The sequence below is a fragment of the Rhamphochromis sp. 'chilingali' genome (genome assembly GCF_963969265.1).
Source record: "Rhamphochromis sp. 'chilingali' genome assembly, chromosome: 4".
Lineage (NCBI taxonomy): Eukaryota > Metazoa > Chordata > Actinopteri > Cichliformes > Cichlidae > Rhamphochromis > Rhamphochromis sp. 'chilingali'.
The window spans coordinates 32,804,419-32,816,547 of record NC_137948.1 but is presented as its reverse complement, the minus strand read 5'-3'; the positions used below and the strand labels follow the sequence as shown (position 1 = coordinate 32,816,547).

General features: G+C 40.8%; 1 protein-coding gene across 1 annotated transcript; it reads left to right on the top strand.

Moving 5' to 3' along the window:
- The first annotated feature begins 2,319 nt into the window (after window positions 1-2,319).
- Window positions 2,320-10,654, top strand: akap8l (A kinase (PRKA) anchor protein 8-like). The gene is made up of 13 exons (XM_080881467.1): window positions 2,320-2,473; window positions 3,252-3,290; window positions 3,422-3,641; window positions 5,028-5,628; window positions 6,174-6,288; window positions 6,390-6,442; window positions 6,826-6,856; window positions 7,214-7,319; window positions 7,438-7,579; window positions 7,876-7,981; window positions 8,061-8,191; window positions 8,892-8,987; window positions 9,311-10,654. The coding sequence occupies exons 1-13, from the start codon at window positions 2,449-2,451 to the stop codon at window positions 9,821-9,823; spliced, it is 2,178 nt and encodes a 725-aa protein (XP_080737593.1). The 5' UTR covers window positions 2,320-2,448; the 3' UTR covers window positions 9,824-10,654.
- Window positions 10,655-12,129: the final 1,475 nt, after the last annotated feature.

Below are 12,129 nucleotides of genomic sequence, written 5' to 3'. Positions count from 1 at the left end.
AGGCAACGTGCTGTTAACAGTGTTCTCCGATGATGGTGAGGCTACACACTAAAAAGTATAATCGAGCACTTTACATTCAATTGAACAAATTATTTGATGTTTTCTTTTTCTTTAGTATTTTCGCACCTGTCTTCTGCTTCTGAGTTGTCTGACTCCAACTCAAGCTTCAGCTCATGTGCCTCAACTATAATCTTAGATGAGGTCTCATGCAAGAGACAAAGAATTAACAATACTGCTACAGTAAACAGGCTGCTACAAAGCTTCACACTTGCGCTTTGTTTTTTTCCTCTCAAGTTTCTAGAAAGATTCCTTATTGCCAGGTTTTTCTCAATGTTCATTTTTCTCTTTTTTGTTTGTTTTTCATTTTTAAGAGTTAATTGAAACTGTCTTAAGAAGCAAGTCTGGTGGTGACAAAGTAATACAGGAATACCAAGCAACAAACACCATGAAGGACGCCACAAGATGACAAATGGTTAACATACTTGTGGCTCACATGATTGATAATCATGGGTATGTATTCAGTGTATGTTGTGTTCTTTATACTTGTGCCAAATAAATGCATACTAATTGTCTAAATTTAAAAAACTGAAAATCTCCTCTCGGGCACCTTCCCCCAAAAGCAATCAGAGAGGAGTATGCTTTGGGCATTGTGATGCCGATCCCCTCGCTCAAGGATCCATATGTAGACAAAGCCTATGTAAAAGTCAATATTTATACAACACAAAATTATTTAATGATGGACATAAAAATTATCTGATATTTTGTTATGAGCTAAATCTGACAAAATATGTTGTGTTTTCACTTATCCAGGAGCAGCAAGGGGTGCAGGATACATTTCTTGGCGTATGAAAACTGTCCAAAGACAGATTCGGCGTGGATCTCCAACACCACCTAATAGGTTGACAGACAGTTCTTCGGGTGGCCCAAATCTCCAAAGGACTGTGAATGTTATACACCAGCTTGATGGGGATGCTTGCAAGGAGGCCATGTCTTTGCTCAAACAACTCTGTGATTTTCCAGAAGATGAAGGAGACCTTTCAGCACCGTCAGAGGCTTGTTAATGATCCAAGCAGAAGCTTCCTACATACAAAAGGACTGGTAAGTTAGAATTCATTTTTTGAAATGGTTTGGAATTTGGAGCTACCAGTTGTTTCAAATACAATTTTCTTTCTTAAAGGTGGAGCAAGACTTCACTCTCCTGCTCGATGACGACACATCCTCCAGGTTGCTTCAGAAATGGAAGACATTCTTCAGGCCAAATGCCATAAAAGAGGCTAAGAAGCTCACTTCAACACCAGAGTTGCTTCGCTTGATGCAGTCAGCAGAAGGTCATCCAGAAAATCATCAAGATGATTCTACAAGTGAGTTGTATTTTTTTATATATATATATATTAAGGGTTAAAGCTGCATTCAGGGGCACATATTCATTTGTTTCTGTGTTTTTTAACATTTAAATTCATACAATTAAGACAAATTAAATATTTGCCCACTTTTTCTAGTTTTGCTATTAGAATATAATATAAAGTCAAACAAAGCATTGTCTGTTTTGTTTGTATGTTCATCCTGAACTAATAATCCTATAGATTTTTCTTCTTCTTGTGTATCTCTAAAAATTGATATACTTTTGATAACTTTCAACAATAGATAGAAGACAGAAGGTTAAAAATTGTATCTCAGCAGAGTCACTTATTCAGTCTCTAAAGTGTTATTTTAACTCTGTTTTGAGAGTTAAAACATGAAGTCTGGCACAGTGTTAAATATTTTAACTATTTTAAAAATGTGGATTTAATTCTAAAGAGTGTGGACTATGTAAACCCTGAAAAAGTGTTGAAAATGATTCTGTGGGAGTCAATTTAACACTGGTCTTTGTGCTTTGAAGAGATGAAATATTTAAGATTTCCTAATCTTAAATGTGTGTGATAACAGTCTCGTCTTCTGTTGGAAGATATACACATATACATATATTAGACATTTTGACAGCTGATGAAGATTTACTGGCAATATTTATATTTACAGAAGCAAATACTCTGTTTAACATATTTTGTGTATGTACATAGTTAAGATGTTTCAATTCAGGGCAAACTGTATACCTCTGTATATAGTACACTGAGTCTTTGATTGACTGATAGATTGATTATTCAATATTAATCTCTACATTTATGGGCGTTACACTACACATGTAGCCTTTGGTCAAGACCAGGATACGGTGGTGACATTCTTCTTGCCTTCATTAAATCTATTATTGATATTTAAAACAATTTTATATTTAATATATATTCACCTTCATATTCTATTATTGGCATACCAGTGACGTAACGAGGCCTTGTCGGTCACGTGGTTTTGACGTGTCGGACTTTGCTCGATACATTTTGCTACAAGCAGCTACTCTTTTCTTGGATCTGTAGCCGCTCGTGTTGCTTGTTTCGTCCAAACAGCGCACAAAATATCATGGAAGGCAGGGGTTACGGCTCTGGTAAATATAATCTGTTTAGCTTTTGTTTCACATTTGGCTATAGATATTGATAGTTACCCAGTTAGCCACATGCTTTGTTCCCCTGAAACATGACCAGTTTGTTAGCCGTTAGCTAAGCTAATGCCGTTTAAAAAAAAACAACCAAAAAAAAACTCCCCAGCATAAGAGCCAGCCTTTAGCCGGTTGCAGCCTGAAACAAATACCTAGCTAAACAGTAGTCGTGTTGTATTTTCTTACCAGTTATTACAAAATCTGACAAGTACCAGTAGGTTTGTTTTAGCGAAAATTTAAAAAAAAAAAATCGTCAGCGTTACGCTAGGCCCATCGGCCACGATTAATGAAACACTGCTAGCTACGCGGCCCATCTCGCTGTCGGGCAGATTGTTTGCTAGCGATGCTAACGCAGACGGCTTTATGGGCCTTGGGCGGTTTGTCACTTGCTCTGCCAAAGTTCGTTAGCTTATTCTTTTAAAATGGAGTCAATGTCGGAATAGTTTAAAGGCTAGCTGATAAAATGGCCGCCTCTGAGAAGATGCCTCTTAGTCTTTGGATTTAATTGCTGTTCCTTTCTGAACTGCACAACTCTATTAAGACAGAAAGCTTGCAAATCAATTGTCAAATGGTTATAGTTATAGCAGTGGATTCCACCTTCCTATGCTTTTGAACGATTTGCGCTATTGAACAGCTCCTTGTAATAAATCCGCACATGCTTGTGGACCTGTTAATATAAAATTCCCAGTGCGTTTGTATTATCAGTCCATATTCTCTCTTTTTGTAGGTTACTCCAGTTGGGGAGGTGGCGGTTCTGGAAGCAGAGGTAAGTTGGTACACTCAGCCCTGAATTACTGCTATTCATGAAGCAAGTAAGTAGTGCATGTTTATTCTGTTTAATTAATTTGTTTCCTCACAGGGAGTGTGTTATTCTTTTTGCCCCACCCCCTTTACTAGGTTCTGGTGGTTTCGATATGCACGGGGGAGGTTATAAGGATTCCATGTCTGGACTCGGAGGCTATGGAGGTGGCAGCAGCCACATGAAAAGAGGGCTCTCGGGAGCATCTCTGCTCTCATCGACGGGCACCCATGCAGATGCAGTCATTGCTAAGATTAACCAGCGCTTGGACATGCTCACTCAGTTGGAGGGGGGGTTTAAAGGGGGTCGGAGTGACAGGTAACAGTACTTTCCTTTTTATGCTTCATACCATCTTTCTTAGTAGGGTATCATTCCCACACATCCATGCACCTGAATATGTGCCAAATTTGCATAACAAATTTGGCCCTCTGGTTGCTTGAGCGCATCGTCTCTTAGTGTCACGTCATGTCTGGCTGATGTCAAGTTACCACTTTGTTCTACAGTTGTCTCAGTAAATGCTTAGGCCTTCTAATAGCCGTTCTAATTTTAAAGTCCAGCATTAGGACCAATTCACACCTGGCTGCCCTCCTAGCTTGCGATTCTCCACTGATTCTGAAGAACAGTTATTCACAGTGGTTGGGGGTAAAACAAACAAAGGTATACCACTGTTTGCAGAGACTTGGAGAGTTGATATCCTTTGGAAATTGTTGAGGTTGCACCAGTAAATTGTGCTGTTTTAGTCTTTGTTACGGCATTACTGTTGCACTCAATCCTTGTTGGAAACAAGTTGCCTCAATTCCCGCTTGATGAGAAGATCGTATCGTCCAGGCTGCATTTGAATGCCTCGGCATCTGAGGATGCATTGTTTGCTCCCATTTGCTATGCTGCAGTATCCCTCATTTATTGAGAAGAAAATGATGATGTGATCCTTTAAACCAAAGACATTGTGAAATGCATGGTCCCCTGTTGGAGGTGCAGTTACAGACCAGCTTTTCCATTTGTTACAAACTGACATTGTTGCATATAAAGCCAATCCATCTTTATTTAAAACTCTGAGCATTGCTTTTGTCCCGGCTTTGTGTTTGTGTTTACACACGTTGTTTCTCTCATCCTCTGTGTGACCTAACCCTGTCTTCTGGCTTTAGGTTACTGAAGAGAGATGGGTTTACAGGTGCCCTGATAATGCCTTGTTAAGCTGAAATGTTTATTGAAGGATGCTCAATGTATTTACAGAAACACAATCTCCCCTTGAAAAATGCCCAGTATATATGTTTTGTTTTTTTTGTATATAAACCCCTTTTCATCAGTATTTATTGTAATTGAGTCAGTTCCCAGGACACTTTACTTCTTGTGGATTCTGATGGACCATGTTCATGTCTGTTCAGGGTTTTACAGCCCATCCTTTAAAAAGGAGGGAGGCTTAAAAAATTAACTGCATTTCCCTAATCTGCAGTAGACTTGAGATTTTAAAAACAAGAGGAATAACCTTTCAATGTACCACAAGCACAGTGTTTAAGTTGTTGTGGATCATTAATTTTTGATCTAATTTGTTTTCTGAAATGAAGCTGGGAGTGACAAGAAAACATGGAGAAAGCGAGACCACAGAGGAGAAGGAATAGCAGGTGGAGAAATCCAAACCTGGCTGCCCCTCTGCCTCCCTTGCTCTCTGCTCTTCTCTACCAACCCTCTTCCTCCCTCCTGCAGGTTTGACCAGTACGAGTCATTCGACTCGCGCTCCTCCGCTTTTGCCTCCTCCCGAGATCTCTACAGATCTGGCGGCGGTAGCTATGGTTTTGGTGATGGCCGGGAGGACAGCATGCTGTTGAGTCAGCGAGGAGGCCAGGGCTTCGGAGGGGGACTTGGGCTAGGAGGAGGAGGAGGCTTTGACAGCCCCTCCTCTTCCTATGGAGTCGCTAAAATGCGACAGAATATGAGGGAGTCCTTCACCAGTCCCCAAGGAGGAGGTTCTGGAGGTGGAGGATGGGCTGGAGCAGGCCGACGTTCCCCCAGAAGGGGTGGAAGCGCCGGGGGTCGAGGAGCTACTGGAGGGTTTGGAAACCGCAGGTCAGACCCCACTCCATTAAGCGGAGGTTTGCGGGGAAGTGGTAGCGGTGGCCAGTCCCACCGTGGCCACTCTCCAGGAGGTGGTAGAGGAAAGCTCCCTTCCCTCCTGTCCAACCGCATGTACCCTGAGAGTGGGGGCTTCCAGGGTTCTACTCAAGGGCCTCACGACTTTCCTGGGAGGCATTTTGGAGGGGGCCCACGGGCTGGCCGGCAGCGAGGCCGCAAGAGACCCCTTAACAAAGTAAGTACCTCCAGCCAAATAAGACCTCCTCAGATACCTGGAAAAAGTTAAGCCCTTTCTAATTCCCTCCTTTTGTATTCTCAGTCAACTGGCAAGTCTTGCTAAACTGCCTGTGCCTGCTATTTGCTACCTAAAGCAGTTTGTCACAGATAGTGCCCAACACATATTTACAGTATCACTTGCCCTTCTAGTTCCAGAAGAAAGTAACTGCCCTGCATCCACAGTAACGACAAATCCCACATCTCCCCACACAATTCATTGCCCTGATAACTGTCCGGATGTTGATTTTTTTTTTTTTTTTTTTCATTAAGTAGCTTAGATAGATTTTTCCCTTTTCTTTCCTTTGCCCCAATTCTGGCTTGTCTTAAGATGAGGCTAACACTATTGATGTGGAAATGCCACGAGGAGAATATGAACATTGCCAAACATTAAGTCTAGCATCTATTAGTGTTTAATTCTAAGTTGAAGGTGTATTGTCCAGGTTTGTATTTATTTTTATTATCACTAAATGCATTTGTGTGCAAACTGATTTCTGTGTACTGTAGCAGGTGAAGCCACAGCGGGATATTCAGAAGAAAAGAAAGCAGACCCCGACATCAGGTGATGAGCCAGAGTCGAAGATGAACAAGACGGACAGTGCCGAGTCAGAGGCTACGCAAGGTACTGTTTTTGTCGACTGTGTGCTATTCTCAAAAGACCTCATTACTTGGCAGATATTTTGGTGTCTTTCTTGGTCTTATGTGTGTGCTCCGTGTTCTTAGAGCAACCAGAGAAAAACGGCGATGGTGGTGAGCCAAAGACAACAGCTGCTGCGGTTAGTGGATCAGCCTTTTGTCAACAGTGGCATTTTAAAGGTTTATTGTATTACTTTAGGATCTAATTAACTTGTCCCAGGAAATTGCTTTAAGCAACCGGTGTACAGTTTCAGATGGAAATAATAATTTAAATGTAAATGAGGATGAGGATGAGGAGGTTTTACAAAACAGACAAAAAGGCTAAATGCGATGTTCTTTTTTTCCTTCATGATCAAACAATGTCACAGATTTGAGTTGAATATGTGTTGCAAATATTTATGACAGCATGACTACATCCAGCAATACACATCTGTTAAGTTCAGATGATGGAGCTATTTTTGACTTCTTTTTTTTTTTTTTTTTTTTTTAAATTTCTTTGAGTAATGAATATTTTTCTTTGCAGGAGACAAAACCTGCTGAAGAAGGTGATAAAGGTAAGCTTAACTCCAGTGACTCCTCACTGATTTTTTTTTTTTTTTTTTTTTTAATTATTAGTTTGAGTTAACTGAATATTGTGGAAACCCAGCATTAGTTTTTGGGTTTTTTCTTTGCGTATAGAGGTTTCTCCAGATTCTCTGAATCTTTTGATATTGTGTTTCATTATTTCTTTAATTATTTCTATACAGTTAAATAATTTATTTACAATTTACACTGTCTCTGTTTTTGTTTGTTTTGGGGTTTTGTTTTTTTGTGGGGGTTTGTTTGTTTGTTTGTTTGTTTGTTTGTTTGTTTGTTTGTTTGTTATTGGGGTTGTTCCTATACGTGTCTTCTGCACTCTTGCTCCTGATTAGCTGCATCCAAACTGGAAGAGAAGAAAAAGCCACAGGGCAAACAGACACCGGCCCAGGGTCAGGACAGACACCCAAAAATGAGGAAGAGACGAGGATTCCTGGAAAGGTGAATTTACAAACTCCTAGAAAGTTCTTTCAACTCTCATTTGCTGTTTTTGTTTTCAATCTCACCTGTGGCTCTTTCTGATGGGCTTTTTTCACTAAGACTTTAAATATTTTTCCAGGGTGATGTTTGCATGTTCTGTGTGCAAGTTCCGTTCGTTCTACAAGGAAGAAATGGAGGCTCATCTTGAGAGTCGCTTCCACAAGGACCACTTTAAGTTCCTTTCCAGCCAGTTGTCCAAGCCCACTACAGACTTTTTGCAGGTAACTCAAATTTATTGGAAGTCATATTTATGATTAATGAAGAACCGAAACTGAAGAAACTTGCCAATCATAGGCTTTTAGAAATGTTACAGTGCAACAAGTGCTTGTTGTAAATATACTAAAACAATTTGGAGTGTGGTTAAATGGAAAAACACTTCTGGTTGAATCTGCTGAAATATTTATGCAGTGATCTTCCAGAGCCGACGCGTGATTTATACATGTATGCAAGAGTAAAGATATTGGGCGAGGTAAACGTTTGATGAACTGTAAACTGAAAAAAAACCTTTCGTTTGTAGGAGTATTTGCAGAATAAGTTTAAGAAGACAGAGGAGAGGGTGAGCCAGCTGGAGAACCACAGTGCTGCAATCTGCCAGGTGTACAAAGAGCAGGACCTCACCAGGGGTAAGCAGAAACTCCTGTGTGTTGAACTGAAGATGCGCATAGATTGCTCACTACAGATATTTCTCTCACGCTTGTACAGAGCTTGGAATGGAGCACTTTATGAGGAAGGTGGAAGCTGCTCACTGTGCAGCATGTGACCTTTTCATTCCCATGCAGCCCCACCTGATACAGAAACACATCAAGTCTCCTGACCACAACTACAACCGCAAGGTACAGCAGGTCTTCTGCAAATGGACTGCCCCACAAGCCTATATGTTTAAAAGTACAATACTACATTCAAATCAGTGCCCTTTTATTTTTATCGCCGTCCTTCGGGTATCATCGTTATTATTTTGGTGTGGCTTGTCTGGTTCTGGAGATATCGGCCGTATAAATGGATCTAAATAGCACGCAGTGCATCCAAAAATAATAATAATTTCAGCATCATTGAGAAAGTCCACAAATGTTGTTGTGACCAGTTTCATGTAGTAACTGTTTTCTTCCAACTACACCGTCCTGTCATTCTGCAGAATGTTTCATTTAATTGGCAGATGTAGACAGTAGAAGAAAATGATTTGTATATGAAGCTGCTTACACAGCAATGTTTGTAGGCTGTGTGAAACTGGGTCCTGATTTCTGTAGAGACATTGCTGCTGACCTTTTCACTGAAGCACTGAAGGCCAGAGGTTGGCTAATATTGATTCTGCCTTATCAGAAAACATTTACAACTTCAGACTGTCAGACGATGGGGTAACAGTTTGTCCCATCCACTCCGTTTGTGCAGTGCCTTTTTTTTTTTTTTTTTTTTTTTTTTTTTTTTTAAATGCAGTAACTCTGCGAAGTCCTGCACTAATTTTATAAATGGTGCCACAGAGCTGAGGCTATTGTTTATGATGTTTTGTTCTGACATGGAAATGTTGTTTATTTGAAGGGTATGATGGAGCAGTCCAAGCGGGCCAGTCTGTCGGTTGCTCGAAGCATCCTTAACCACAAACTCATTGGCAAGAAGCTGGAGAGCTACCTCAAGGTATGCACAGAGTCCTGTGTGGGCTTGCATCAGAAATAAATGTGATTATAAATATGCACCAACTACTTGTATGTATGTATATATTTATTTATTTATTTGTAAACACAAAGAACAAAAGACCAGTCGTGTCAGTAAATGCACTGTTAAGAAAAAAGGGAACTTATACTTGGAAAAAATCTGATTAATAACATAACACTTTGGAGGTTTGCATCAGCTGTATGGGTTGTAGCGTGCAGAAACTGTCTGATGCAAACATGCATAACTGACCATGAGTGCAGTGGGTCAAAATGTCATTATTTTTCTCAATTCTTTTATTTCGTCAGGGTGAGAACCCGTTCACTGGTAACCAAGATGAACAGGATCCAGAAGACAGCATGGCAATGGACGTATCGGAGTTGGAGGTCACAGGCGAAGCGGCAGAGAGCCAGGCGGAAGGAGAACCTGCCAAAGATGAGCCTGCTCCTGAGGGGGAGATTAGCAAAGAGGTGGTCGAAGGAGAAGCAGGAGAGACTGCTGAAGCAGCAGCAACATCAGAAGCAGCAGCAGCAGCATCAGAAGCAGCAGCAGCAGCATCAGAAGAAGCAGCAGTAGCAGCAGCAGGCACGGAAGAAGAGGGGGAGGAAAAGATGGAGGAGGAGCAAAAGATGGAGGAGGAGCAGGGGAACAAGAATGAGGAGAACCAGGATGAAGAGGAAGGTTTTGAAATTGGGGAGGAAGAGGATGAGGGATATGTGGTTCATGATGAGATTGGTGAAGAGGGATTACACGGTGACTTGGGAGATGAAGGATTGGAGGCAGCAGTGCACGAAGAGGAAGATGCCAATGATCATGAATGATTTCTGCACTGTGTGAGAGAGAGAGTGAGAGAGTAACCTTTCCATCTGAACATCTGTTTGGACCAGTCTATGACCTGTACTGTCCAGTTTGACTGCCACATGTATTGTGGATTACATATACCTGCTCCCGTCATGTTTCACTGTCAGTCTGAGCTTGTTGTTTGAGTTTGATAAAAAGCAGTTGCACATTTTGTCTACTGCTCTTCTTCTTCACTTTCTTGCAGAGATTTACATGAAAGCAAATGTCAAAAATAGTAACTCTTGTCTTCTGCATGCATACAAAGTTAGGGGTAGACTTCTTTTTAAATATGAGAGTAGACCGGACGTGTGGTTTACCCTTCCTCAGTCTCAATGCTGAACTGATCTGTTCCCAGGAATAGCTTTGTACTCGGTGCAGACATGAGAGGCATTGTTGGACTTTTCATTTCAACATTGGCAAGAAGACACATGAGCATATTTATGAAAACGTCAAAGTAAATTTTTTTGTTGTTGTTGTGCCTTTTTGTTAAAATGTAAGTTGTTTAGAATTAAGAAATTGCGGCTATTGTAACATTGAGATATATTGTGTACTTTTTTTTGGGGGGGGGGGTCCAGAGTTTACACATTGTTATGGCTTTCAGGCCTTTCCCAGTATTGATGAATGACTGTTTTCCAAGCTTTTGGATAAATCTATTAGGAGGAGGGCTTTTTAACTCTGCAGGTGGGGCTGCCTGAGATGATTGAGGGGACTGTTTGTAGAATAAGCGTGCAACATTTTGAATATCATTCGGAATATTTTCAGTCGTTTTAGTTTCATCTCGGTCTGGGAAAGAAATAAACTCGTTGACTAAATCAGTTTCTTTGTGTTAATTCCTAAATAAAAGTGAAATTAACTCAGTGGCTGCTTAAAAGGTGCCTTTACTAATTTGTGGCAACGATTCAACGAGGTGCTGGAAACGCTGCTCGTGGATTTTTGATTCATAATGATGATGGCAGCTGAATCTCCTGTTACATCACAGCCCTAAGGTGCTCTATTGGATTGAGATATGGTGACTGTTGAGGTGATTTGAGTACAGAGAGCTCATTATTATGTTTGAGAAAGTGTGCCAAAAAAAATTACCCTAACACTATAATGCCACCAGCCTCCTGAAGCATCGAGAGAAGGCAGGATGGATCTGTGCTTTCATGTGGTTTACACCAAACTCCGAGTCTGTCGAAATATCACAGCAGCAATCCGCTCATCAGACCAACAATATTTTTCCAGTCTTGTTGATTTATCCTGTGCAAACTGTGACCTCAGTTTCCTGTTCTTAGTTGACAGGAGTTGCATCTGGTGTGGTCTTCTGAATAGAAAAGAATCGCTCTCTTTTTCTACATGTCTTTATTATAAGAACAATGAAACACAGTTTGCGATCTCTCCGTTGTGTGTAATACATAATAACACAGGCATTTACATTTACACAAGAAAGATGTGTACAAGTTAGTGCTGCTAGTGTAGTTCAACATTTAACATGTTACACATTCAGAGATGCTCTTCTGCACAGGCCGTAAACATCTAACCTCAACAAGGCAGTTTTTCACAGAGAGCTGCCACTCACTGGATATTTTCTGTTTCAGAGCATCCTTTGTAAACTCTCGAGATGGCTGTGCGGGAAAATCCAGACCATCAGCAATGCCCATCTAGCATTGACAACCATTCCACGTTTAAAGTCACTGAAGTCTGGATTTCAGCAGGTCGTCTTGGCCATGTCTACATGCCCAAATGCACTGAGATATTGCCATATGGTTAGTTGAGATATTTGTGTTAACAAGCTGGTGAACAAACATACTTAATGAAGTGGCCAGTAAGTTTGAATTGGAGGAGGACTGCATGTGTAGACCTTTAACGTAAACTGAGCAGGGTATCAAAAGCAAATCATCTAGCAACCAGACTTATCACATTTGTGATGTGTACATATTCACTGCTAATTTTGCACATTTTGATGCAGACTGTTGACCACAATTCTGATAACCTGTTGCAGAGGTTGTTTTGATACTGTGCTTTAATTTAACACCATCCCAACCACTAGGTGGTGTACCTACTCCCTCCTACCCAAGCACTGATAACAGTTTTCATAAACATGAGTGGTATAATATCTTCTAGGACACAGGAAAAGGCAGAAAAGCACAATTTACCGCCATTATCTCCATCAGTATTCAGCTGGATTGACATCTTCATGACTTTCACACTTACCAAACAGTAGAATGAGCCCTCATGCCACTCACACAGCATTACATCTGGAAGACCCCGCTCCCATCAAGATCTAAACATCTAATTACGCACAACA